Source organism: Gaeumannomyces tritici (genome assembly GCF_000145635.1).
Source record: "Gaeumannomyces tritici R3-111a-1 unplaced genomic scaffold supercont2.4, whole genome shotgun sequence".
In the NCBI taxonomy this organism is placed as follows: Eukaryota; Fungi; Ascomycota; class Sordariomycetes; order Magnaporthales; family Magnaporthaceae; genus Gaeumannomyces; species Gaeumannomyces tritici.
The window spans coordinates 3,616,510-3,643,418 of record NW_008804548.1 but is presented as its reverse complement, the minus strand read 5'-3'; the positions used below and the strand labels follow the sequence as shown (position 1 = coordinate 3,643,418).

At 58.1% G+C, this 26,909-nt stretch overlaps 4 protein-coding genes across 4 annotated transcripts; 2 read left to right on the top strand and 2 right to left on the bottom strand.

Moving 5' to 3' along the window:
* Window positions 1-80: 80 nt before the first annotated feature.
* Window positions 81-1,783, top strand: GGTG_08622 (hypothetical protein). The gene is made up of 4 exons (XM_009226464.1): window positions 81-328; window positions 430-997; window positions 1,148-1,250; window positions 1,343-1,783. Exons 1-4 carry the CDS (start codon window positions 289-291, stop codon window positions 1,415-1,417), a joined length of 786 nt encoding a protein of 261 aa, XP_009224728.1. The 5' UTR covers window positions 81-288; the 3' UTR covers window positions 1,418-1,783.
* On the bottom strand, window positions 1,478-16,849 carry GGTG_08621 (gramicidin S synthetase 1; the record flags this gene model as incomplete). Its single annotated transcript, XM_009226463.1, has 3 exons — window positions 1,478-1,621; window positions 1,703-15,761; window positions 15,819-16,849. The coding sequence occupies 3 exons, from the start codon at window positions 16,847-16,849 to the stop codon at window positions 1,478-1,480; spliced, it is 15,234 nt and encodes a 5,077-aa protein (XP_009224727.1).
* A 1,724-nt stretch (window positions 16,850-18,573) lies between these two features.
* GGTG_08620 (L-ornithine 5-monooxygenase (L-ornithine N(5)-oxygenase)) lies at window positions 18,574-21,342 on the bottom strand. Its single transcript, XM_009226462.1, has 3 exons — window positions 19,998-21,342; window positions 19,232-19,919; window positions 18,574-19,093 (listed from the first exon to the last, which is right to left on the bottom strand). Exons 1-3 carry the CDS (start codon window positions 20,951-20,953, stop codon window positions 19,016-19,018), a joined length of 1,722 nt encoding a protein of 573 aa, XP_009224726.1. The 5' UTR covers window positions 20,954-21,342; the 3' UTR covers window positions 18,574-19,015.
* Window positions 21,343-24,495: 3,153 nt separating this feature from the next.
* On the top strand, window positions 24,496-26,824 carry GGTG_08619 (hypothetical protein). Its single transcript, XM_009226461.1, has 2 exons — window positions 24,496-25,703; window positions 25,781-26,824. Exons 1-2 carry the CDS (start codon window positions 25,171-25,173, stop codon window positions 26,154-26,156), a joined length of 909 nt encoding a protein of 302 aa, XP_009224725.1. The 5' UTR covers window positions 24,496-25,170; the 3' UTR covers window positions 26,157-26,824.
* Window positions 26,825-26,909: the final 85 nt, after the last annotated feature.

Genomic DNA, 26,909 nt, shown 5'->3' with positions numbered 1-26,909 from the left:
GGGAGTCTGGGCTTACGGAACCTGCCGCGACGCTGTTTAGTAATTATGTCCGGGGCTATCGGATGTCATTAGTCCACACCAGTGGGATGGTCCCCGAATGTCCGTGTAACTCCGGGCGGTGCTGTGCTGTTGTCTAGGTACCTACCTAATGCGTTGCCCTCGCTGGTGGTATATAAGTCACACCGATTCCAGTCTTTAAGGAAGCAAATAAAGGGGAATCAAGAAGGAGAACGAATAAGAATAGCAGAACATAGCCATCGAAACCATAACAGGCCAGAACCTCTCAACATGACGGGCAAGACGATCCTCATCACCGGGGCCAACCGAGGTGCGCACGATAACCCCCCGTCGAGGCCATCCCCCCACCCTCCTCCTCCTGATCCAAAGCCCGCACAAAGACTAACCCATGGGGATTCCCACCCGCGCCAGGAATCGGCCGCGGCCTGTTCGACCACTACGCCGCACAGCCGGGCAACACCGTCGTCGCCGCCGTGCGTGACCCGACCCGGTGCCGGGCCGAGCTGGAGGCGCAGTCGCCGCGGGGCGCCGGGACCCGCCTGCTCGTCGTGGGGCTCGACGCGACGTCGAGCGCCAGCCCCTCGCGGGCCGCCGACGAGCTGCGCGCCGCGGGCGTCGGGCGCCTCGACGTGGTGGTCGCCAACGCGGGCGTGGGAAAGGTCGCGCGCCTCGAGGACGCGAGCGTCGCCGACGTCGAGACCGTCGTGAAGGTTAACGGGGTCGCGCCGCTGTTCCTGTACCAGGCCATGCTGCCGCTGATGCGCGCCGCCGCCGCCGCCGCAAAGGACGCGGGCGAGGAGGGGGCGACGTTGCCCGTGTTTGCGCTCATTAGCTCGGGCGGCGGCAGCATCGCCGAGGCGGCGACGAGCGACGCGTTCGCGCTCGGCGTGTACGGCGGGTCCAAGGCGCTCGCCAATTTCTTGACCGTCAAGATGGGCGCCGAGAACGACTGGCTGATCACGCTCTGCATCGCGCCCGGGTGAGTTGTTCCGTTTCCAGCCCACTCCCTCTAGCTGTCGGCGCTGGTGTGGCAAATCCGGACGCGCGCCTCGGAAAATCGGACGGATATCCGGCGGTGAGTAGGTGTCAGCGGGAACCTGTCGGCTGACGGTGGGGGAATCCGACCCAGACTTGTCGCGACCGACATGGCCAAGTTGGCCGAGGACTCCGGTATCGATTTCAAAGTGGTTGGCAAAACGCCACAAGCCTGCGCCGAGAACACCGCCCACATTGTAAGTTTTCTCGGCACTTGTTAGCGAAGGATCGTCCATCGCCATAGTCGAGGTGATGGCGGCTGACACGCGCGTTCGGCGGTGATAACTAGATTAAGAACGCGACCAAGGAAGAGCATTCTGGCAAGTTTTTCAACGAGACGATCGACAAGTTCCACGCGTGGTAGAAAGGCGGACTTGGGTCTGGAAAAAAAGGAAAGATACAATGCGTTCTGGCGCGCTACCTATTATGCCTCTAGTGCTAGATATTCGGTCAACATCGATATCAAATCCTCCGCCCCTCGGTCTCCCCCAAGCATGCTCGAGGGGCCAAACACTCCAATGTCCAGGCCACCCTCGTGACCCAGGGCCGCTTCGATATCGATTGTGTCCTGTCGTCATGATAGCGTCAGTAATGGGTCCGGATTTATGATGTAGTAAAAAAGAAAAGAAAAATAAAGGGGTTCTCTCACGGGAAACGCTTCTCGGACCACGTTGTTCTCCAGAATAAGCTGACCGCATGGCTTCGTCCCGAAAGGCGCCGAGGCGGGCAGCGGCGGTTGCGTCTCGTCGGAGAAATGAAGCTGCCCCAGTCTAACGCCTTCTGTTGCACCAGCCCTTTCCGCAAACGGGCGGCCGAGAAAGTTGACAAAGCAGTCGACCCGGATGCCCGCCCACTCCTCGATCTCCCAGAGCCCGACCGACGTGTTGGCCGGGTCCGACATGATGCTCCCGAGGTCCTGCTGGATTGCCCGAGCCGCCGTGATCAGGTCGGCACCCGCGCCGCAGCGCACCCGCAGCGGCAGCAGGGCCAGGGTGGGATAGGACGCCAGGGGATCCTGCTCGCCCTCGTCTCTGCCGTCTTGGTCGTGCCATTGCCTGTTGGCGAGGTAGACGCCAAAGACCACGTCCGTGCGCTCGTCTCTCTGTAGCATCCTCCACACGGCCGCGAGGAAGGCGGACTGGATGCTGACGCCTTTGGAGGCGCACGCCTCGCGGAGCAGGGACGCGTCGCCGATTGCCTGTGGCGTGAACTTGGACACCCTGGTGCGGTCGATGTCCGGCCCCGAGGTCAGAGTCGGTGAAGGGGCCGCGAAAGGCGTCGATGCTGCCTCGCGCAGATAGTCGGTCCAGAAAGCCCTGCGTGCATCCATTGTCGGCCGCGAGACTTGCTGGGCAAGGCGAGATGCCCATTCGCCCGCGACATCGCTTTTAGGTACATGCTGGAGGAGCAGCAGCTTGCCCTCATTGCTGCGTGCCAGGAGCTCTTCGAAGCGCGTCATGATGGCAGGGAGGCTGAAGCCATCGTAGAGAGCGTGCAGAATCTTCAGCGACAGCGTCCAGTTGCGGCCTGTGCCAACGGAATCTTTGTTGGCGGCGAGATGCACGAGGGGTTGGATAGGATAATCAGGGCTGGTCTCCCCTCTGCTGCCACCGTCGGGTGCGCTCACGTCGCCATAGGTGCGCAGGCAGTAGGGAGCCGCCGGGTCCAGCACGACCTGGATGAATGGCGCATCTGGGACGCCAGTGGGGAGGAACACGGTCCTGAGCATCGGCGTTTGGTGAACCAGGCTCCGCCACGCAGCGGCCAATTCGTCCGCACTGAAGTCGTCGGCGACGCCCGAAAGTTGGTACCTGAACTCTGGGAAGAAAACCTCGCCACCAGACTTTTGCCAAGCCGATATCATGTGCACCTGCATCGCGCTGGCAGGCAGCACATTCTGGATGTCCTCGAGCCTCAGGCCTGCGTTTTGCACCAGGTCAAGGTGACTTATGCGATCGAGCATTGCCTGCGAGGCCGCCTCCTCATAGACCTTGGCGCCTTCTGGGGCGGCGGCGACAGGCTCGGGGTGTGTAGAAATTTGTGAGTAGGAGCTTTGGCTGGCGGCCCGGCCCGAGGCAATGGTGGCCATCTCTTCCAAGCTCTCGGCGCCGAGGAGCTCAGGGACCCGTAGCTCGACCCCCCTCTTGTGTAGCAACGAAGCCACCTTGATGGCACTGATAGAATCCAGCCCGAGATGGTACACGTTGTATGTTTTCTTGACCGAAGACGGGTCCGTGGCGCCACTGACCCGGGCGAGGACGTCTCTGATGGTCTCCTCTAGCGGCGTCCAGTGCTGATCCTCGACGAGCGTCGAGGTATCTGTCTGTGCCGAGAACTCGGTGGCCGACGACGAGCTGTTGCGGGTCCGGAGGTGGAAAGGCGGCAGCCCGCAGACGGAGACCTCGCTTGAAGCCGAGGCGCCGCCGGCCGCGGATGCGACAGTCGACGTGAAGATGGACGTGTCGTGCGACGAGCGGAGCAGGAACCTCAGCACGCTGTCGAGCTCGCCGAGGAGCTCGGCCGTTTCTCGCCTGGAAAGGAAGTAATCGTCGCAGGCAGTCCGCCACACGACCTTCTGGCTGCCCACTATCTCCATCTCGACGCAGACTGGGTACTCGACGCTCGAGGATCCGTCCACGGACCGCATGATCATGTCCTCGTTGTCGTCGGCCTCGTCGACGCGCCGTTTCTGCATGATGAACAGCGTGTTGAACAGCGCCTCGCCCGTGCCGCCGGCGCCGCCTAGGCGCTGCGCTTTCCTGAGCGGGAAGTGCTGGAACTGGTTGATGCCTGCCATGTTCTCCTGCACGTAGCGCAGGAGGGTGCCGACGGTGCCGTGAAGGACGGTGCGCACGGCGACCGTGTTCATAGTGGGGAACAGGAGAGCCTCGGCCGCTTCCGTCTCGCGCCCAGACAGGACGCTGCCAAATGTCACATCGAGCGATTGCGTGCGACGGCTCAGAACGGCTGCCCAGCAGACTTGCCCGGCCACCTGAGGACTGGCGGCTTGGCGCCGGCAAAAGGAAAGTAGATCTGCCGCGGCGACCGTGGACTCCCTTTCTAACCGATGCACCAGTATGGGTGACGACTGCAGCTGGTCTCTCTGTTTGACGCTTCCGACCTGGAGTTTCTGTGGCTGGATGCTGGTCGGGGTGGCTCCTGTCAGAGAGTCGACCCAAAAGTCGTTTGCTTCGGCGGTGGCTGAGAGCAGCATGTGGTCGAGATAGTCAACGTATGGCGGCCTCGGCTTGAATCGCCCGGCATAGGCGTCTCGGACGTCGCGATGCAGCAAATCCAAAGACCACCCGTCGTAGAGCGCATGGGCGATGGATAAGATGAGGAAATTCTGCTTTCCGACCTGGATCGGCGTGAGCTGCAGCAAGTTGGCCATGCCGGCCGAAGACTCAGCTCGCTGTCGTAGCTGCTCTATTTCGCCTTGGATTTCTGCCGTGGTGTGTAGCTCTCGCACTTCCCAGTGTAGTTTCATCTCCCGGAGCACGACCTGGCAAAAAGCAAAGTCGAGATCGGTATCATCGACCTGCACGAATACTGTGCGAAGTACCGGCGATCCGTCCATCACTGTCTGCCAGGCCTCATGGAGCCGACTCAATTCTACGCCCGGGGGAATCTCGAGCACGTCGTGGTTGTAGTACCGTCGGAAGCCCGAGTCCAGCGTGTCGGCCACCATGGCATCTTGGAGAGGCGTTGGTGGCAGCACTGCCTCCACCATGTCCGCGTCTAATGCTCCTGGGATATCCTGGATCCGAGAGCGAAGCGCTGCTGTTCTCGACGGGTGAGATTGTTCAGTTGAGTTGCTGGTCGGATTCCTCCCGTCTCCCCCTGCGGGTTGCCCCAGTATATCCACAAACGCCTTGATGGTTTGGCCCTTGACGAGCTGGCTATTCGTGAGGACAAGACCTTGCTTCTTGAGGCGCGCCGAGAGCTTGATAATATCAATACTATCCAATCCAAGTTCGAGGAGTCGAGTGGTGTCACTGATGTCGCCCGGAGCCACTCCGGCGAGAGAGGCCATCTCGGACCGGAGAATGAGCGCGGCGTCTGTCCAGATGAACGGGACGGCGTGCGCTGTGTGGCTGTCTGTGCTTTGCTTGGGCGGCGCATTGGATGGGCGCAGACCAGTGCCAACCACTCCTGGTCTGGGCCTCGCGCTCCATTGCCCTTCAACGCTCTGCTCCATCTGGAGCATGGCTTGGTGAAAGTCATCGAGCATGCTGGCAAGCGTGCCGTTGTCAGCAACACCAGCCTGCGCTACAAGCAGGAGCTCGAGGCGATTGCCGCGGGTCAATGTAGCCTCAAACGCGAGCGGATAGTCCGGCGTCAGGTCTTCTGGTGGCACTTCAGTCCAGAGCCCTCCAGTAATGGCAGCTGACGGAAGCGATTCCCTCTGACATGAAAACAGGGTGTCAAACAGAGGACGGCCGCCGGAGCACCACTTCTGTATGTCCCGCAGCGGCGTGTGCTGAAATGGCAGTGTTGAAGTGTTGAAGTTGTGGCAGTACTCCACCAGATCAGCCCAGGTTTGGCAGTTGGCAGCGTCGGGTAAGTGGAAGGGCAGGGTGTTGAAAAGGGGCCCGACGACGTGTTCTGCATTCTCGACATCGATGGCGCGTCCAAAAAGAACAACACCTATGGTCATAGACGACTGGATGCGTGCGCAGAGGACCGAGAGCCACAGTGCCTGGACCACGGCGGAATGCGTGACATTGAGTTGTTGCCGCGCCGGCTCCAGCACATGGAAATCAAGAGACAGGGAGGCGCTGGTAACCGACGTCGCAGGAGTAGGGCAGAGCTGAGGCAGCGGCACGAGTTCGGCGCCGAGGAGGTGGCTCTCCCAGAAGCTTTTCGTGTAACTAAAGTTGCGAAGCGGGCCGTGAATGAGGGCGTCGATAAATGTGGTTCGCGACTCGATGGGCTCAGTTCCCAGATAGAGCGCCGCTACCTTGGCAATGATCATGCCAAGGCTGTTGGCATCGTAGAGGCCGTGGAAGATATGGAGCTTTAGAAGCACTCGTTGCTGCGCCGGAAGTTTGACGAGGTGCAACTCCATCGGGACGATGACGTCCTTGCTGTTGAGTTGGATCCATCTGTTCTGAAGAGACTGCAAAACCCCCTGCCCGGTCTCATTTTGTTGTACCTCCTCAACATCAATCTCTGCCCACGGGAGGGCGACTTCTTTCAGTGCAACCTGAATGAAGCCTTCGGTGGAGGCGAGGAATCTAGTTCGCAAGATTGAAAACGAATCGACGATGGTCTGCCACGAGTCCTTCAGACGAAAAACGTCCACAGTCTCGTGCAGCTCAAACGTGAAGACGTTGAAGTAGGCCCCGGTGCTCTCCTCGTTTTTGGAGATGGAGATCATGCCGTGCTGGAGGGCCGAGCACGGGGCGATGTACTCGATCTGATCCGACGCGACTCCAAGAGCCCGGCAGGCCTGCGCGCGGTTTCTGTGCTGACACGCTTCCACCAGTTGCCTGGCCTCAAGAGCGGCGCCCGCGTCTCTAGAGACCGAGTCCGTTTGCAGCGCGTGCACCAAGTCTCCGATAACGGGATGCTTGAGAATCAGAGCCGGTGTCGCTTGGTCCAAACCGCCACGTTTAAGCGCCCTCGAGAAGCGGAGCACCGAGATCGAGTCGATGCCGAGCTCAAAGATACTAGTCTCAGCGGATGGGCTTTGGCTCCCGTCAAGGAGGTGCATGGCACGCAGAGCAGCCACCACTTTCTGTGCGACGCCTCCATCAAGGGCAGAGCTGGCACGAGGTCCCGCAGCAGAGGCGGCCATAAGATCCTCTGGGGTCAGCGAGTTGAAGAGCTCGCGGAGCTGCTTGACCTCTGCCTTGTTGTTTGACGACAGTGGTATGAACGGAAGCTGGACGATGTATGTGGGTACCATGTACCCGGGCAGTCTTGTGCGGCAGGCCGCTTGGACGTCCCGCGCCAGCGTTGATCCGCCGATTCCATCGTCAGCGGTGGTTACTGGTCGCAAAGTCTCTCCTCTACCGCTCCCAGCGGTGGCAAGGTTTTTGGATACGACAAATGTCACAAGCAGGTCCTTGTACTTCTTCTCGTCGCGGATAACAAGAGTGGCAACATCTTCGAGCTGGGGGACTCCTGCGCGGATCGAGTGGTTGATCTCTCCAATCTCGAGCCGCTGGCCTCGGAGCTTCACTTGGTCATCCGCCCGGCCCAAAAAGTCGAAGCAGCCGTCGTGCAGGATTCGCACAAGGTCACCGGTGCGGTACACCCTCTCCTCGCCAAACCCGGCCAAGCTTGGGAAGCGCTCCCGGGTTAGGTCGTCGCGGTTGAGATACCCCTTGCCGACGAGCTTCCCAGAAACGCACAGCTCGCCAACCGCGCCTCTGAGCACGGGAATTTCCGTGCCAGGTTTGAATATGTATGACCCCACGTTTGAGAACTGCCTCCCGATGTTTGTCGAGCGGCCGGTTCGGGGAACGCGCTGATAGGTTGTGACTCCAATCGTGGCCTCGGTTGGTCCATACGCGTTGTAGATGACTCCCGCGTCGCCCCAGACGTCAAGAATCTCCTGCTTGAGCTGCTCGCCGCCCGTGATGAAGACGCCCCTACATAGAGACGGCACCTCATCGGGGTGCACCAGCCTCGCTAGGCTAGGCGTTAGGTCGATATGTGTGATCTCGAGCCTCGAGATCATGGCGACGAGATCTTCAAGAATCAGGTCTCGAGGCGCAGCGACAAGAGTGATGCCAACGCCCCAGCTCCAGTACTGCTCTAGCACCGAAACATCGAAATGGAACGACGCGAATTGAAGCCATTTAGAGTCTTCATCCCAGTGGCCGGAGAAGAGCTCCTGGAAAGCAAGCATGGCCTGGACTGCATTCTCGTGGGTGATCTCGCAACCCTTGGGTGTTCCGGTAGTGCCAGAGGTATACAAGCAGTAACATCGATCGTTCGGAGAGAGCTGGATCTGCCGTTCATGGAGAGGATCTGGGGAAAGCGCATCAAGCACCTGCTCATCGACGGTAATGACAGGCACTGAAGCGACAAAGTCCAAGGCCGCGGAGCGATCGGTGTCCGTCAAGAGCGCAGTGGCTCCCGAGTCCTCGAGGATGAACTGCCTTCGAGCAGGCGGAGCTCCTGGGTCGAGAGCGACAAAGGCGCAGCCCGCTTTTAGGATCCCCAAGATGGAGAAGTATGCTTCAGGGCACTTGTCGAAGCAGACGGCAACAATCCCACCCGTCTGCGTGTGTGGCTCGAGTAAGTTCGCGATTCGATTGCCGTTCGCCTCGAGCTCCTCATACGACCATGTGCGTCGCATGGGTTCTCCATCGGGTTTGAAAGAAGAGACAAACTCCAGAGCCGCCCTTTCTGGAGACGACAGGGCCATCCGTTCCACAAACTGGTGCAGAAAGACGATCTCCGATGGGAGCTCGGGATTTGAGGCAGGGGTGGTTGAGAACAGGGATGGAGCCGAGGGCCACAGATCGTCTTCTTGTGCGTCGGGATGGAAGGCAAGGTGAGCGAGCGCCGAGTCGAATTGCTTCAAAAGCAGAGTGGCCTGGTCGCGTGGGATCACATCGTTGTAGAATGCGAGTTGGTGATGAAGCAGGTCCCCACATGGCTCGATTTCCAGGGATATCGGGTAATCAACCGCGGCAGTGTCATCGACGATCCTCCAAGATTGCTCACCAGACGGCGTTGCGCGATCTTCAAACTTCTGATAGACAAGAAGTGTGTCGAACAGACGTGTGTCAGGAAGCCCAAGCCAGCCCTGTATCTGAGCTAGGGGAACCTGCTGGTGTCGATGCAGCCTGGTGTTGTATGCCATCATCTGCTGTAGCAACTCTCTGTTGGACGCCCTGTTCTCGGAAATCACGGGGAGGGTGGTGATGCAGGGAAACGCGGCGCTTTGAGTAGCATCCGTGTTTCTCCCTGAGAGCACGACCCCGAAGACGACCGATGGTTCTCCCAGGTACGAGCACAGAATCCTCGACCAAGCTGCTTGGATAAGGGCTTGAACCGAGACGCCAGACAGCTTGGCTGCCCCCTCAATGCCGCTGAACGGGAAGCTTCCCACAGTCTTCTCGACGCAAATGGCCCGCTGCTCGACTCGCAAAGGAGTCATGACCGGGAACCTGTTGACCACCGCACGGGAAGAAAGGCTTTTCCAGAAATCTTGCGCCTCAGATTTGTTGTTCATGCTTTGTGCCATAATGTCGGATATAGTGGCTGCGATCCTTGAGTTGCGCGATGGGTGAACATCTGTGCCTCCGGACGCGGCCGCGAAGTCTTCAAGTATCGCGTTGAGGGAGTGGGCGTCGTAGAGCACATGATGAATGGCCAGATGGATCTGAATGATACCCTGATCGTCTTCAACTAGAGCAAGCCTCCAAGGAGGCCGGCCAAGCTCGTCGCGCACCCCCTTTCTCGCGTCGCTTCGCCATCTTTCCATATCGAAAGCACCAGTGTCACCGTCTGCCACCACATCAATCTGCGCCACGAGGATGGCGTCGACGTCTGACCGCCCAACCATGGCGAAGGAGGCATCTTTGTGGTCCACAGCAAAAAAACCGACACGAAGTATCTCGTGACTTGACACCACACGCTTCCAGGACTCCAAAATGCTACCCGGGGTAGCACCTGAGTTAGAAATGTCCAGGCGGAGGAAGTTGAAATAATTGTGCCCATTGGAGTTGATGAACTCGGTGAGCATTCCGTGCTGGAGCGGCGTGCAGGGGAAAATGGCAGCCGAAGCGTGGCGATAGGCAGGGTCGCGCGCCAGCTGCCCATGGCACTCCGCTTGAAAGGCATGCAGGTCGTACACGGGCAAGCCAGCAGCATCGTTGCTCGTTGCCGAGTCGACAAAGACCGCGAGCCGATGGCAGGTCGGGTGTTCCATAACATCCGTTGCGGAGACTTGGAATTGCCGCTTACGCAGTGCTGCGGCGATCTGGACAGCGCTGATACTGTCGAGTCCAAGCTGGTAGATGGTGGTATGCTTCCCAATTACAGCCTCTGCAGTGGATGATATTGTGGAGAGCACACCTCGGACAACACTCTCAGTTGAGGTCCACTCCTCGCTTTGTGGAGTCTGGTAGACTGGAGAAACACTCGCGGCTGCGGAGGTATCCTGCCGCAGCTCCAATGAATGCATCATGCGTGAGAGCTCGTTGGGAAGGCTGGCTCGAGCCAGGATTGGCGATGATGGATATGCAAGGGCTGTGCGAAATGCATGGGAAAAGAGCCCGAAAACAAAGAAGACCAGCGAAGCCGAAATTTGAGAGCTGTCGTGATGGAGCTTGACTTGGAGCAAGTTGCTCTGCGGATCCGGGATAAGCTCACAGACCAGAGGTACGTCCATGGTCCCGTCATCCCTGTTCAACACCCATATGTTGTTGTCGAGAGGTCTTGGCGGCCGCTGGAGAAGAAGCATGGTATCAAACAGCCGGGTGCTGCTGCCGGCGCCGGCATGCATGGATTGAAGTTGGCGGAGAGGAGTGAATTGGTAGCGCAATGCCTCGATGCCAGATTTCTGCAGCGATCTGGCCAGATCGACGTGGTGTCGGGCATTGGAAACGTCGGCGCGCACAGGAATTGTATTGAAGCACGGCGCGACAAGATTCTCGATGCCATCAATCGCGACAGATCGGCCACTAACGACGTTCCCAAAGCAGACATCTGCTTGTCCGAGTAGTATGCTCAGACAAACAGCCCACGAGGACTGGCACATCGCCAAGAGAGACACTCCCATATCTTTCAGTCGGCCGTTGATCTCGTCAAGCGGAACTCCGAGATCGAGATTTTCGGGCAGAGATTGATCATGGCGGACATGGGCGCCAGGGGACGGCAGAGATCGTGGCAGAAAGCCGTCAAGTTGATCTTTCCAGAAAGCGTCGGAGTCCTCAGGCAGGGCAAGCATCTCCCGCAGGAAGTGTTCGTAACGAGGGGGCGGCGGTAGCGGCTTCTGATCGCCTAGCTCCAGGAGCCATTCGGCCTCCTGAAGCAATCTTCCCACTGCGACGCCGTCGTAGAGAGCATGGTGGCATGTGAAGATAAAGTATTCGGCATCGTGACTGCGCGCAAGGGCAAAAGAGACCGGCGGCTCCATCGAATCGATAGCGGGCGCAAGAGTTAATTCGCAGGCTCGTAGGCACTCATCGAGGGCAGCCTGATCAGCTGACAAGTCAAACACCTGCCACTTTGGTGCCCAGTCTTTCAACGCAACCTGGATGATCGGGTGTGTTGCCATCTCAGTGGCGAGGAAGCAGGTGCGCAGGATGGCATGCCGGGACACCAATGCCTCCCAGCATTTTTGCATGCCCTTCCCGGGGACGGAAAGTTTGAAAACCATCTGGTTTAGGTACGACGAGTTGCTGCTGCCCGAGGACATGGCGAGCATGCCCGCTTGAAGAGGGGTGCAAGGTAGAATTGCCTCGACTCTCCGGTCGCCCAAGCGACCCTGGATCTCGGCGACGAAAGAATCTGTGAAGAAGGTGATATCGGCGTGATGAGAAGACGCGCTCTCGTCAGTGGGCGATACTGCTTCATGTGCCAGGTGGGCGAGGCGTGCAACACAGGCACTTTGTAGAACCTGTGAAATGGACAATTTCAGGCCCATTGAGGTCCTGAGTCGCCTAGCGACTGTGATGGCCGAGATCGAGTCCAGCCCAATGCTTGAAAGAGGTGACCATTTCCGAACATGGTGCGCATCAACACCAAGGGCGTCGGCGATGGTCTTGGCGAGTGTGGTCTCAAGCTCCGACCAGGATTCGCCATCGTCATGGCTATCGCCGGCGCCGGCGCTCGCCAGCTCCAATGTGGGTTGACTTAGGTTCTCAAATAGCTGCCGCAGCAGCCCCTTGTCAACCTTGCCAGATGGTGTCGTGGGGATTGAAGACACAGGGATCAGATAGCTTGGGACCATGTACGCGGCCAGGCTCGAGGCCAGCAAACGGAAAATGGTCTCGTTGACGGCGAGGAGCGGCGACGCGGCGTTGATAAAGATACGAGATTTCCGGTGCTGCGTGGCGCTGACATCCACAGAGCATGATGCGGCAGGGACGTAAAAAGTCGCAAGCTGGTCAACCTCGGAATCGCTGCGAGCTACAATCATGGTGAGGACCGAGGTGACCTTCCCGGACTCGCGCACAACAGAGTCAACCTCCTTGGTCTCGATCCGCTGTCCACGAAGCTTGATCTGGTCGTCCATCCGGCCTATGGTCACCAAGGAACCGTCGGGTAGCATTCGCCCAAGATCGCCGGTCCGGTACAAGCGGCCGTGGGATGGGTGCTCAATGAACTTCTGCGATGTGAGCTCGGGCATGCCGAGGTAGCCCTTCACGACTTGGTCTCCGCCGAAGCAAAGCTCGCCCATGCACCCATGGGGGACTAGCTCTGATGTCCCATCCTTGTAGAGGACGAAAGACGACGTGTTCTCGAAACCATGGCCTAGGTGTCGAATAGGGTCCCCAGGGCTCATCTTTTTGACGGTGCAGATGTTCGTGGTTTCCGAAGGGCCATAGCCCTGATAGAGCAACCCGGTCCATTTCTCCGCCACCTGCTCGGTCATCGGCTCTCCGGACGTGACGAGGAACTCGACGGTGGGAACATTTTGGGGATCGACGAGTGATGCGACAGTCGGCGTCATGCTGAGATGTGTGATTTGCAGGGCCCGGATGGCATGTTCGAGGTCTACGAAGAGCATATCATTCGTGGCCGAACAAAGGCACATGCCAGTCTTCCAAGCAAAGAATATCTCAAAGACAGAGACATCGAAAGCCTGAGAACAGCTTTGCAGCATCCTCGAGGCCCCACGGCTGCTGAGAGGGTATATCCTGGAGAGCACATCAAGGTTGCTAGCGATGTTGAGCTGCGTTACGCAGACGCCCTTGGGGGTTCCCGTGCTCCCTGATGTGTAGATTATGTTGGCCACCCTTGTCGAGTCAGGTGCAACGCCAAGGTTCTCAGATGACAAGGCCTCGAGGTTCGATTTCATGATGTTGATGACGTGGAGGTTGTTTCCCAGAGACTGCAAGCTCTGCGACGTGGCAGTGTCGGTCAAGCATATCTGGACTCCAGCTTGTCTGAGTATTGTGTCGATCCTCTGCGGAGGGGTGGAGGGCAGCAACGGGAGATATGCGCAGCCGGCCTTCAGGATGCCGAGGATACCAGCGTATAGATCGACCGACTTTTCCATGACAATCGCCACAGGCGCGCCCACCTCGACCCCAAACGACTGAATGAGGCGACCTATTGTGTTTGCAGTCATATTAAGATCGCTGTAGCTGAGAGTCCGCGTTTGCGCTTCGCCATCGGTCGGGATAGCGTCCGCAAAGCAGACGGCCGGCTTCTCGGGGAACCTTGCCGCCGTTCCCTCCACCAGACTTGCAAGGTCGGCGTTACCCTCGAGTGCCCTCGGGGGAGTGTTGTGTTGGGACAGGAGCGTGTCTGGGAAGGCATCACGAAGCGAAGTGACCTGGGCGTCGATGTTGTGGATGAGATGATTCAAAATGAAGCAAAACTGCTCTGCAAAGCCAGACACATAGTCGCTCGGTACGAAGCCCGTGTGGTAGGTGATGCGACAGGAGAATTGGTGCACCGACGGTTCAATCTCCACTAGGAGCTTGGATTCGAGGTAGTCCTGGTGGGCGACCTCTCTGACAAGACTCCTTTCCCCCTGGCGGCGACTCGCAAGTGACTCCTGATAGACAAAGAGCACGTCGTACAGTGATTGCGTCAGCGGAATGTCAGCCGATTTCTTGACCTCGCTTAGCGGAAGGATGCAATGTGGAATTAGTGCGCGGCTGGCGGATTGAAGGTATCCCACAAGCCCCTTCAGCGTTCGGACCTCCCCCAGCTTGGCTCGGAGGGGGACAGATGCTAGACACGGCCCCACGATGTCCTCAACCCCCATGATTGGGATCGTACGACCAGAGGTGACGGTGCCGATAACAATGTCGTCAGCGCCGAGAATAGCGCCCCAGAGCCAAACAAGACTGGCTTGGAACACCGCCTGTGGGCTGCACTCGATGTGCCTCGCCATCCCCTCCAGGTACCCCGGTTCGATGTCGATTGTGTAAGTTTGCGATAGAGTTGTACTACTCCCTTCGCTTGTGGCAGATACGAGCAGCGGGAAAGGTGACGGCTGGAACCCCAAAAGCTGCTGGGCCCAGAAAGCTCTCGCCTCGTCCGAGGCGTGAGCATATGCATCAGAAGCGTAGAACTGCGAGACAGCTCTGAACTGTGGGCGGGGAGCGGGCTCTTGGCCACGAAGCAGCACTTCGAGGTCAAGTAACATCATATCCATCGACCACCCATCGTAAAGCGCATGGTGGATAGCGATGAGCATGCGCAGACAGCCGTCCCGTCGAACGAGGCGGAGTTTGAGGGGTCTATGGATGTCGTGTCCGTCCAAGGGCATATTGTCTTGCGGGTTACGGTGTGGTACCGACGCGTCGTCCTCTGCCTGTTGCGGAAGAGGCAAGTTCCGCCACACCACTTGCACAAAGCGGCCGTTGAGGAGATGGACAAATCCTGCCCGCAGGATCTCGTTTCTCTGGCTGAGATGCTCAAAGGCTGCCAGTATCTGGTTTTCGTGGCAGTCCGTCGGAAACTCCAGTTCGATCCAGTTGCAGTACGCTTCTGGGTTTCTTGCTGTCTCGGCCAGCATTGATACTTGGAGAGGTGTGCATGGCAAAACGACCTCGATTTGTTCCTGGTCCGGCAGCAGGGACGGAGCCTGTTCTAGGACGTATTCCAACTCCAACTCGACGTTGATGTGTTCCAGTAGAACTTCCGACGAGGACTCTTGGTCTTTTCGAGCTCTGCGTATGCGGGAACAAAGATGAGAGATCGTGCGCGACTCGAGAACATCGATAGTGCTGATGGCGAGACCAGATTGCCGAAGTAAGGAGGCAAGCTGGATCGAGAGGAGGGAGTCTAAGCCCAGAGATGCGAGGTTGTCTAGGGGTGAAATGGCTTTGCCCAGCACCTTTTCTGCTGTGTTGCACAAGTCTGCCTCGAGAGGGTCGGTACAGGTTGGTCCTGGCGGTAGCATGGTTTTGGCGCTATCCCTGGACGACTGGTACTCGGATATCAATCGCTTCCGGTCGACTTTGCCGGAGGCGAGCCGAGGGAGGTTCCCGAATACAACCACGTCGTTTGGGTGCATGAAACGTGGCAGCCAACAAGAGCACGCCTCCATTACTTTGTCTTCTGCCCAGTGTCGATCCGTGTCCGGAGAGTCCATCTCACAGAAGACGACAAGCACTCTTCCCTCGACAACGCCGGCTACAGCGCCGTGACAGCCATCCACTCGAAGAACAACGGCCTCTATCTCGCCGAGCTCGATGCGCTGGCCCCTCAGCTTGACTTGGCCTTCCGAAATTCGCCCGAAACACTCGAGGATACCGTCGGGACGGAGGCGTGCCTTGTCGCCAGTCCGATACAAGCGGCCGTAGGATATGGTCTCGATGAATGCGGCGGCTGTCTGTTCTGGTCGATTTATATAGCCTTCGGCGAGTTGAAAACCACCGACAGCGAGCTCGCCCATTTCTCCAACGGGAAGAATGACAGGATCATGTGGCATAGCTTGGGGACTGGTATCGACTTGTGGGCTTTCGTCCGGAATTGACAGGACATAGGTGGAGACGGTAGCGAGCGGGACTCCGATGTTGTTGATTGTCGAGTTCGCATCGAATGCAGGCTGGAGGGTGCTGAGAGTGAAATGTCAGACTGCTGTTCAGCAGACCAAAAGGAGGATGATAACATACCAGTGTATTGCCGCTTCTGTAGGGCCGTACATAGCCCAGAGCATACTCTCTGCGCCGTGCTCGACTCCACCAAACTCTTCCACGACAGGGCCAGTGAGCATCTCTCCTATTGTCAACAGGAGTTTGAGGCTTGAGGCGCTGTCACGCTTCCGCAGGAGACTGCCAGCCACGGTCGGAGTTAGCTCGCAGCCGTCCACATCCATCACTCGCAGGACGGCTGGGAGGTCGTCGAGCATCAGGCGACGGTCGGCGCAGACGAGCGTTGCGCCCCGAAACAGGGGAAAGAAGATCTCGAAGACAGAAACATCGAATGTTGGAGCGGCGAACTGCAAGAACCTGCTGAAACTTGGGATGTGCTGGTCGTGGGCTAGCAGGCTCTGCGTTACGGCGTCGTGGGAGATACCGACACCTTTCGGGGTGCCTGTCGACCCCGATGTATACATTACATACGCGAGATCAGATGCTCGCGCGTCTCTCCGTGGCGTCGGCGTTGGGCATGCTTCGTCACCGGGGCCAGCCTCTTCTGGTGCGTCAACCGCGATGACAATCACATTGCTCTCCTCCGACGGAACCTTCTGCGATAATTCCGTTGTTGTCAAGACCAGCCTTGCTGAAATATCGCCCAGGATGAACTGAACCCGATCAGGGGGCGCGTCCAGGTTCAATGGGCAGAACGCCCCACCAGCCTTCAGCACGGCGAGGAGAGAGACATAGAGTTCAGGGCACTGCGGCACCAGCACCGGGATGATGAGATGGTTGGTCTCTGGCTGTAGATTATTCTCGCCAGAGATCTGACAGAGTGTACTCGAGATTCGGGACGCAAGCACTTCGGCCCGGCGATGTAGCTCGCCGTACGTAAGCGATGTTTTGTCCCATGAGGATGACAGGTAATGGATAGCCGTATCTTGCTGCCGAAGCTCCAGTTTAAGCAGGTGGTGAAGCAAGGCTGGGCCTGGAAGCCGGGTAGGCGTAGGGTTGAGGATGGACAAGGCTGTCTCCTCTCGGAGTCCTGCAGTGATTTCGGATGCCATTGGTCATCCAACCGGCGGCCGGTGAGGTCCTCGAAAAAGTGACAAGAAGCCAGTAGGTGATGAAATGCCCTTCAGGGACAGGAAACTAGGAAAAGAGTGTTCTGCCGGCGACGAATCAGTTTACCGACAGTGGCTCCAGGTCATGTCCAGACTAGTTAGGATAGGGAGCTTGGTGCGATATAGGTGTTCTCCTTCAACCGCAGACGGCAAAGGTTGAGTTTCCATAGAGCACAAGGCAGAGAAAGACACGACACTCATCTACAGCAATGTCGCCTAGGACAAGCCCACGACCAAGCTAAATGTGGTCGAGAATAACACCAAAGCCCAGACCAATAAGGCACCCGATAATGGATCTCGAATGGGCTCTCTGTGATTGGAGAGTGTGGCGCGTATCCAAGACAACACCAACGGGGTGCTGGACAAGGACTGTTAGCAAGGCGCCCAATCGGCGATCATGAATTACCAATCCAGGTGGGCATGGCAGCTCGCTTCCTCCTGTGTCAGGTACCACCGTAAGGGGGTGAGGCGGGTGTTGCAACAGGGCGACAACACCCATAGCCAGTCATACAGCCATCACTTGATGACCAATGTTCCCACACAGGCCGTCGGTGTTGCTACCCCCGGCAGCCAATATCACGGGGGAGACTATGGGCGCTGATTGGCGGGCCAGCCTCCGTCATGTGTGGTGTCATGGTAGGCGCTGCGAGCTGCATGCTTCATCAGCCGAAGCCATACATATTTTGGCGGCATAGAAGAACTGCCAGCCCGGTTCACCCCTAACCCAGGCAGCGCAGATTCAAGCAAGCCATCATGATCCAAGCCTGTGCACTTCACGACGCGCGGCGAAGGAAGGCTGCTGGTACCGAGCCCGTGTGTGCGTGGGTTGTGTAACATAGAGAAGAAGAAAAAAAGTGCGCCTGGGGTTCAGCACGGATCCAGTGTGCCAGTGGCAGTAGGTGTTGCCGAGTACAGGCAGGTGTGAGCCGGCGCGGGGTGCGTGGACACGAGATAGCTGGCCGGTATCTTGGCGACGGGGAGGAGTCGCTGAAACGCGCTTGCGTGATGCCACCCGACGCGTGGGGGTATGGGTGCGATACGTAAAGAAAAGGGTAAGCTGATAGAGGGAGGTGACAAAAGGAGGCTATGTAGGATAGCAATGCAAGAGACTTGGGCGGCCTCTTACGATCCCGCGTGGTTGTGGTTGCTTCGCAGCCAGAGGTCGAGCAAAAGGTGCACGTTGTGTGGAGGAGCGCGAATGTGAAGAAAATCCATATCAAGAAAGAGCACGGACCCGAGAAAAAAAAGCCCGGGTGTGGGGTTTTGGACGCACCTGCCAGTTGGACTTTCCCGAGGTGGGTTGCAGCAAGGAATCAACCGAGAACTTGGCAAGAGAAGATTGAGTACAAGACTTTTGATGCCGCCCGCGGAAACTACATCTGCGAGGTCCCGGAAAAGAAAAAGAAAAAAAAAGGTACTCTCGAGAGGAGAAGCACTCGCGCGGGATAAAAAGGCGCAAGACGCGCAGGGATCGAATGCAATGCGACAGCGGGGTACCTCGCCTGCGAGGCGGACGCGAGACGTCACAGGCGGCGCCCACAGGCAGCTGGCGTCAAAATCGCGCCACTGCTTGGTCACGGCCTCCACCCGAACACGTGCCGAATTACATGCTGCTCACCGGGCTCCAGCTTCAACGTTTGCACTAACCAGCTAGCAAAATCCATGTCACTTCAAGTCATCAGACACCAACCTTGACGCGAAATATGGGACTGTTCCTTCGAGTCCGCTCTCAAACTAACTTCATGTTGTTATGCTATGAGGTTGAGAAACTTCCACTGAATGCCAGTGATGTTACAATCGCGGGTGTCAAAAACAGCTACGGGTACACCATGCCCAGTTTCACACACCTAAACATTCTTTCGTGGCGCATCGCCAGGAGCCATTGACATCAGCATCGACCATTCTGCAACTAGCAGACGAGGCCCCCCTCGCCCCGCATAAGCAACAAATAAAACCTGATATTTTGGCATGCATGTGCGCAGGCCCGTTTCATTCTCTTTTTTTATTTCTTACATCCCCCATACGCCCGTCTCATAACACCAAGTGTTATTCTTCCCCTTCCCACCCAAGGCACTGCCGCCCCAGTCCCACCTGGGAATTACCCGTAGTTCAGTTGGCCGGCCCGAACATGGAGTTGATCAAGTCCCCTGACCTCGTGGACAAGATCGACAAGAGGGTATCACTCAGCTGCAGAAGATAAGTGCGTTAACAGCTTGGCCCCAGCCGCGACCAATGACGGCACACGTATTTGCAATGCGCGTGCAGACGGAGAAATAACAATGCCAGAGAAGAGAGGGGTGGGTATTGGTGATGGTGGTGACTTACCCCATGCGTACCCTCGCAACAGCCCTGCAGCCAGACCCCGGACCCTGCGGCGACGGATCCCGGGCTAAACTGAACGCGGTAATCTCGGCCAACCTCGAGCGACTTGGCGGGCGCGTGGCTCTCCTCGCTGCTGCTGCTCGTGGTCGGGACCCTGACCTCCCAGCTGTCCAGCACTGGCTTCGCACGCTTGGCCGGCCCGCTTGCCGCGGGCGCGTCCACCTTGTGCTCGGGCAGATAGGACCACAGGCTCTGCAGCATGTCCACGTGCGCGTCCCGTTTGTACCCCGTAGCCGCGATAACCAGGTCCGCCTCGAACTCCTCCACCTCATCCTGGTCCAGGCTGGCGTCAGACGACGCCGGTGCCACGTCATCGAGCTGCCCGCTCGCCTCCTCGGCCTCCAGCTCCGACGGCGGGGCTGCCTTGACGCGCAGGCGCAGCCTGTCCCCGGCCTTTGTTGGCGCGCAGGAGAGCACGCGGCGGCCGCCCAGGATCCGATGAGGCCACCGGCGCTCGTCGGTGCCGAGTTCCCGGCGCTGGTCGTACATGAGCTCGTACAGCTTCTCGATCAGCTCCAGGCGCACCACGCCGTAGTTGGTCGCCTTGGCCGAGCTGATCAGGTGGCGCCTGTCCGTGGTCGAGCGCGGGTACAGGCTGTCTACAAACTCGGGGTTGAAGATGGAGTTGACGCTACAAAGCGCGCGATCGTTAGCTTCCACGAGGTCTGCTAGCAGGGTGGATGCAAGCAAAGGAAGGTGGTAAACCTACAAGGGCGAATCGTCACTGGGCTTCAAAAACTCGGACCTCATGACCATCCATGTGCGCGAGTTGGGGTACAGCGTCTGGATGTTGCTAAAGATCTCGGCCGCGCTCTGGCCGGCGCCCACGACGGCGACGCGGTATGGGGCACTCGTGTTGGTCAGGATGCGCGGCACCAGGTGCGCGTACTGCGACGAATGCACCACCTTGGGGCTGGCCGCCGGCAGAACCCTCGGGATCGACGGCTGGCCGCCGATGGCGAGGATCACGTTCTTGGCCCGGTACCTGGCCTCGACGCCCGTGCCCGCGTCCCGCGAGACCACCTCAAAGGTCTTCAGGGGCCCCACGACGGCCTCCTCCTGCGGGTGGATCGAGACCACCTCGCTGCCGTAGCTGACGACGTCGTCAAAGTGTCCGGCGCACCAGCGCAGGTAGTCCTCGTACTCGTTGCGCGCGGGTAGGAAGGTGCTCAGGTTCGTGAACTCGACCAGGCGGCCGTGGCGGTGCAGGTAGTTAAGGAAGGTGAAGTTGGAGCGCGGGTCCCGCAGGCTGGCCATGTCCTTGATGAACGAGATCTGCATCTTGGCCCCGGGAAGGAGCATGCCCGCGTGCCAGGCGAAGCGCTGCTGCTTCTCGAGGAATAGCACCCGCGGCGCCGTCTCCAACCGCCCGGCCTCGAGCGCGTCGTGGATCGCAACGGCCACCGCGAGGCTCGCGGGGCCGAAGCCGACGCAGATCAGATCGTGCAGCTCGTCCGCTGGCGTGGGCAGCACAAACTGGCTCCTAGGGGCGGTGGTCTTGCTCCGGCGGCTGTAGTAGCCGTTGGCCAGCCCGTTGGTGTGCGGCTGCCTACCGTTGCTGCCGTTGAGACCGTTGAGGCCGTTGGTCGCCCCGTTGGAACCCGCTGCCCTCTGGGTAGCGACTGGCTCGCCTCCCTCAAAAATGTCGAGCGCATGTGGAGCCATCTTGGTGAAGGCTGTAGTTTGCTCCCTTTTTTATGCGGGCTTGATTTATCCTCTCAGTGGAGCTTGCCTGTCGTTAAGAGCGTACTGAATACCAGACGTATTGTTGATCTAGGGCAGTCCTTAGGGGTTGTAGCAATTGGCCACGAAAAGAGATGTGAGGTCTGTGGCGCAAAGGACGTTTCAAAGAACAGCCCAAGATATGAACAGTGCGATAGTTGGACCCGGTGTTGGGCAGATAGCAGGAAAAATAGCAAGGAGAACAAGCACCAATGAGCAAGGGGTATCAAGCAAGTGGATAGATGGTGTGGTGAGACACGAGGAACCCGAAGCGACAGAGGCATGGCGGTATGCGCCCTTTTTAGATCCGAGTCCTCGGCTTGATCTCAATATTTAGCATTTCACTCGTACCACCCCGTTCGATCTACATGGTGGGGTGGGAAGGGGCAGTCGTGGGGCCCAACGACCTCATCCCGGACTCCTGCCCAGCAGCCACGGCTTTCTGGGACAACAATGTCCCTCACGGTACCGAGGAATGCAGCCCCAGCAGGCGACTCGAGAGGCGCCGGGTGGAGGAGAACCCCGGCGACGTATCGAAAATCGTGCTCTGTCCCGGCCACGTGTGGGGTTGCGCGGGCGGACTCGGCGGGAGCTGCGGGCGGCCAGGGTCCCTTCTCTGGCCATGCAAGAAAAAAAGAAATGACACATCGTTCGATCCGTGACCCGTCTGCGCATGGAAAGAACCGGCTGGGAGGGTGAGGGTGTGGACGGCTAGCGAGGGGCCGCCCGGGCAAGCTCGGTTCCATGGACAGCACACAACCATTTCTCCCAGCCGGGCAAAGCCATGGCACCGGTGAGTGGGTACAGTGGAGAGCAACTGTGTGTTTACGGTCCAACTCGTGCTAGGAGTTCCCAGTCAGAATCAGGGTGAGAATTGGAGTGGACCTGGCAGGAGAAGACGATCAGCGCTGGCATGGCCAAATATTTTACCGTTTTTGCATTGGCAGCTGGAGAACGTGAACGCGGAAGGCGTATCATCCACGACCCCTTTTGCCGCATGCATTTTAAGTCGGCCATTGAGCATTCAGTCTCTCAACAGTGCTGTGAAAAATGCCGGGTTAAGGGCTTTGCCGTGCTGGGTCAATACCGATGGTGGGGGAGAGGGGTTGCATGGGCTCCCTGGCATGGAGATGGCGACATCGGCGTAATCTTCGGATCTGATAAGATCAAGAGCCCACCCACCCAGGGGGATTGCGGGTCGTTGACGCAGTCATACGACACCTGCCATGCATGGGTCTGTGACCAGACTGGGCTGCCTCTGCAGCCTCGTTGTCACCGATGAGGCAGGTCCGAGCCCGGCGCAGCGGGCGTCGCCTGAGAGATTCATTCCTCTGCAGATCCGCCCATGGCTCGGGTTTGCTTGAAGTGGGATAGCGGCGATGTAGGCGCAAATTTTTCCAGTCATCGTCCGGACTAGAATAGGACGTTCCATGCGTATCATACGATTCGGTCTGTGGAACATGCGGGAATCGCCAAATATGCAGAGCAGGCGGCAGACAAAGGACAACGGACGAACTACCAGCCAGGTCAAGTTGCTTTGAGCGAGCTTCTCAGCTGCCTGGGGCCTTTGGTTAGGAGCACGTGCGTTTGCTTTTCCTTGTAAGAAACTACCGGCCGCGCTCGCACGGTTGGCCACCCGCCTTTGTCCTTGCCTCTGCCGACGGTAAAATCCTTGGTCCAGGAGACGATCTGATAAAAAACCGGGCCTGGGGGGAGGGCTTGCGGCAGTCGGCGGAACCAGCACTTGCGGGATATAAGAACTTGGCGGCCTAAGTAGGACCAGCGCGTGTCTGGTCCCGCCATGGTGGGTGTCGTTGATGTCGCGTTGGCCTACGATTGGCCTTAGATGATCTGATAAGATCATGTTGAAAACTGTAATGATCCTGGGCTGCTTGGCACCTTCACTCCAGGGGCTCCCCCGGTGCGACTTTTTCCAGTCTCCTCTTCCCTGTTTACTGTGCCGAGGGGCTGGCGGATTTGTTTGTTTTTTGTTTCCATTGAGCGAGCTCCCTGCAGTTGACCGTTTTCTGCCTCGGATATAAATTCGGCATGTGAGAATGCCGCTGCCCAACGAAGAGCGATCTTGATCTTGGTGTCTTGAATCCAACATTTTATGCATCCATGTTTTCCTTGCCAAGGGGCCCATTTTCTCCTAGTAATGCTGAATTGTGCCTGTGCCCAGGCGGTGAACAGGGTTCACATTTTGACCCGTCGGATTAAAGCTGGAGGTGGCCCGGACGAGTAGCAATGTCTACCAACCGACTGAGCCTACTTGACTGCCCCAGACATTACTCGAAATCATTTTAGACGATACTACAACAAGCCTCCGGGGTTTCCAAAGTTATTAGAAACACGCCAATCCTCGGTGCGATCTCGAGTTCGTACAAGACGAACCTCACTTCTCGATCCCTTTTTTAAATCGAAAATTATTTTCAGGCATGGATGGCAGCAAACGTCTGGCTAGACTAGTCTCCAAAGCCGCCTCGAAATGAAGTTTTATTTGGCCAGCTCTCGTTGTTGTGGCATAATAATAGCCAATGACCCCCTCCATCTTCGGCACATTCGCTCCCTGACGTGCCTGACCGCGACGATTGTGATGTATGTTGCCTGTTTTAGAAGCAGAGAAGGCCTGGCGCCAGCCACTCAGGGCATCCATCACGGTGCCGCCCCCAACTTTGCTTCCCCAGCCTTAATGGCTCGCTGCACGTTGTCGGAGGCTGCTCGGCCCAGGATTCCAATCCGCTGTGCCCCGTTTTCACGACGCCACATGCGACACCAGCCTTTCCCCCTGCGCGAGCTCAATTCGATCCCAACTTCACGGGGCTGGGAGCATCCAGCAAGTCGCGAACCCACACTCTCCTCCTATTCGTGTCCAGTGCTTGGTTGGGCACACACGCGACACAGATCTGCACCTCCTTGGCAACCTCGAGCGACACGGCCTGGGCTTCGTCGAATTGGCTGCGCCCCCTTCTCTCCCGTTTCAAACGGGTTGCTGCAGCCGTCGCGCCAAATCGGCCAATCGACGCCTTTGACAGCGACAAGGAAACGTAGCACGCAGAGCTTACCGTGCCCGCTATTGCTCCAGGATGTGTTCAGCTTCTCCTCCCGCCCCCACCCTTCTGGTCATCTTGGGATGCACTGCAACACCATTCTGTAACACCAAGCACCCATGAGTTGCGGGGAGAGCATCGAAAAATTTCCTCTCCTACCGCTTCTAAATAGTCCCTCCCTCTAAAATCCCTCCGGCTTACTCCCCCGTACCGTTTTGTGTGTTACACTTCTGCTGGGCCTTCTTTTCAGCCTTGGGTGAGTACAGATTTTGAGCACAGCAGACCGCTAATGTAGATTTTGCAAATGCCGAGTCCTGCAGTGACACCCGCGGGAAGTTTTGCAAGCATCCAACGACATTGGTGGCCGTGGCCTCGGTGTATCGACTGGGTCAGCGGTGTCCATCCGCCATCGTGGGGCCTACACGAGGAATACGGCCCGTCCCCCAGTCCAGCTCCATGGAAACGCCCATTTCGAACCAGCGTGTGCTTCATGAAGGTTCTCCAAACCCACGATTTCACTGGACTCGGCGCTTTGAAGTTTTCTTTCCACCCTTGCTGTTATTCCCACGTAGCATAATAATATCAAGGTGGCGCGTCGAGACCAGGAGATCTAAAATTACTATTCCCGCCAATGATATGCGGTACACCCTGCTTCCTAGCCTTCATCTACCTGCCTGCGTCCTCCCGAACCGTTTTCGGCCCCCATGCTACCTCTATATTCCCCTCCCCCCTCGACGGCCGCTCATGGGCCGGACCTCTTGGCACCACTATGAGGTTCCACCTAGGCTAATATGTTCGTCCTGCTCCCCTGGCGTTAATATTTCCCCCCTTTCCCCTGTCGTCTTCTTTCCCGCCGACTCCAGGCCTCGCAAATAATACCAAGTTACTCGGGGCAACACTATATCCTGAAAAAAAAAGTCATGAGAAGTGACCTGTTCAGCTCTTGTACCAACAAGCTTCAAGGGCATCTCCTTACAACCCCTTGTACTCGCACACCTTCCAAGCTCCCTCCACTTTCCTCTTGCACACCTGGCTTCGGGCTGAATACCCGCTAGACGCCACATCTGCCCTTCGGCCTTTTAGCCTACAGCCCTACTTGGTGGAGAAGTCATGGGCATTCCTCACGACGAGAACCTCCCCGAGGTGGCGCCGGGGAATGACCCCCAGACCATGCCGGATAGCTCCCCGCAAGCCCTCACGGCACAGGAGGCGCACGCCCACCAGCAGTTCTTTGAAGGCGGCGCTAAATTCCCAGACGCCAGTCTCGATAGCGCAAAGTTCACGACTGCGCCGCCCGACGGGTTCGAGTCCGGGTTTTACCATGAAAACTCCCGATCCCAAGACCAGCAGAGCAGCCCCCCGTGGAACTCTCCGGCGCCTTCCAGCGCTGTCACGGGGCTCCGGGCTGGCTCGGTGCCCATCGGGAGCAGCCAGTTCGGCTCCGAGGAAGAGAAGGGAGCCAGCGAACGAGGCGAGCGTATCTGCGGCTTGAAGAAGCGCATCTTCTATATGGCGCTGGCCGCGTGCATCATCATCGTCTCCATCGTGGTCGGTGTCGGCGTCGGCGTCGGCGTCAGCTTGGGCTCCCAGCAGGCCAAGGCGTCAGGCCAGCCGAGCGCGCCAGATGGTGGCTCTAGCGACAGGTAAGCCGTGAATAGCACGGATAGACGTTTTCGACTCCCGGATGCCTCATAAGCTAAATCTTATTGTCCTCTGATAGCTCCCCAGCCGGTACTTCCTCGCCGCCGCCACCGCTGGCGCAGCCCACAAACAAGGTTCCGCCGACCAAGCTCAACGAAACCCGGCTCAATGGCCCGTTCAAATTCCAGGGCTGGTCCGGCAAAAACTTCACCGGAGAGAGCACCGAGGTGGTTAGGGGTGTCGGTATCACGCAGTTCGCCTTTGACATCCGCAGCTACGTTTGGGACCCAGACGGCTTCACATGCTGCGTCAGCTTCTGCAACGAGACCGTGTCGGAGCACGGCTACTACCGGTGCCAAGTACTTTCCCAGCCCCAGCCCGTGGGTCCCTTCAATAGGATTGTCACGCTGTGCGGCGGTCTCGAGGTCACGAATCAGGCAGCGTCTTGTTCTTGAGGCCATGGGTGCAACACAGCCCTTCTCTGAGCAGAGCAACCAACCCAAAACCTGTCGTTTTTCCCGGTCCCTTGAGGTTTCTCCCATACTTTTGCCCAAATCCGCCAACTTTCCCCGTTACATTGGATGGTATTGTAGTGCCTGTTTCCCGATAACGATGGCTGGGTAGCGCCATTTCAATTTGTCTTGTTTAACCTTGGTCCTAACTGCTCCTCATTTTCACCCAACCACCAGCAATGACAGTTATCACTGTTTCACGTCTGCGTGGCACTGCGCTGGCTAGAATCTCCTCCGAACGCGCCATGCTTATCTAGATAGTACAGTAACATGCGACAAGGGTACAGTATCCGGCGGAGCGCCGGATTTGAGGGGCTGCGGAGGATCCCTCTGTCGGCCGACGGTGATCGAGTGGCTAGCGAGAGTGCCCACACAAGCACATGAGTCATGCAGCGGGCTCCCCTGTCTTGTAGCGCATTTGCGTGTTCGTGTTGGCTGAGATGTGCACGCCAGAGCCGGGATCCTATCCAGAAGTCGGGAAACGCACCCGGCCTCAGCTTTTATGGCGCTAGGAGCACCCAAAGACCTTCTAGCTTGTCGGGCTATTAAAGCTCTTAATCCCCCTTTATTTTCGATACCTTTATGGGCCTTACCGAAGCATCATCGCGTTCAACTACCATTCCACCAGCGCTGTACAAAAAGATACCCATACCTGCAATGCACATCGGTTTTCTGCCCCGATTCACCAATGACTCC

What these genes read in the sequence shown, in the direction of transcription:
- GGTG_08622 (XM_009226464.1), top strand. Translation starts at nt 289, where the DNA reads ATGACGGGCAAGACGATCCTCATCACCGGGGCCAACCGAG. An exon ending in CATCACCGGGGCCAACCGAG is followed by an intron (nt 329 to 429) that starts GTGCGCACGATA and finishes CACCCGCGCCAG; the next exon opens with GAATCGGCCGCGGCCTGTTC. An exon ending in ACGCTCTGCATCGCGCCCGG is followed by an intron (nt 998 to 1,147) that starts GTGAGTTGTTCC and finishes AATCCGACCCAG; the next exon opens with ACTTGTCGCGACCGACATGG.
- GGTG_08620 (XM_009226462.1), bottom strand. Translation starts at nt 20,953, where the DNA reads ATGGCTCCACATGCGCTCGACATTTTTGAGGGAGGCGAGCCAGTCGCT. An exon ending in CCCAGTGACGATTCGCCCTT is followed by an intron (nt 19,920 to 19,997) that starts GTAGGTTTACCA and finishes CGCGCTTTGTAG; the next exon opens with CGTCAACTCCATCTTCAACC. An exon ending in GTTGCGAGGGTACGCATGGG is followed by an intron (nt 19,094 to 19,231) that starts GTAAGTCACCAC and finishes TATCTTCTGCAG; the next exon opens with CTGAGTGATACCCTCTTGTC.
- GGTG_08619 (XM_009226461.1), top strand. Translation starts at nt 25,171, where the DNA reads ATGGGCATTCCTCACGACGAGAACCTCCCCGAGGTGGCGCCGGGGAAT. An exon ending in GATGGTGGCTCTAGCGACAG is followed by an intron (nt 25,704 to 25,780) that starts GTAAGCCGTGAA and finishes GTCCTCTGATAG; the next exon opens with CTCCCCAGCCGGTACTTCCT.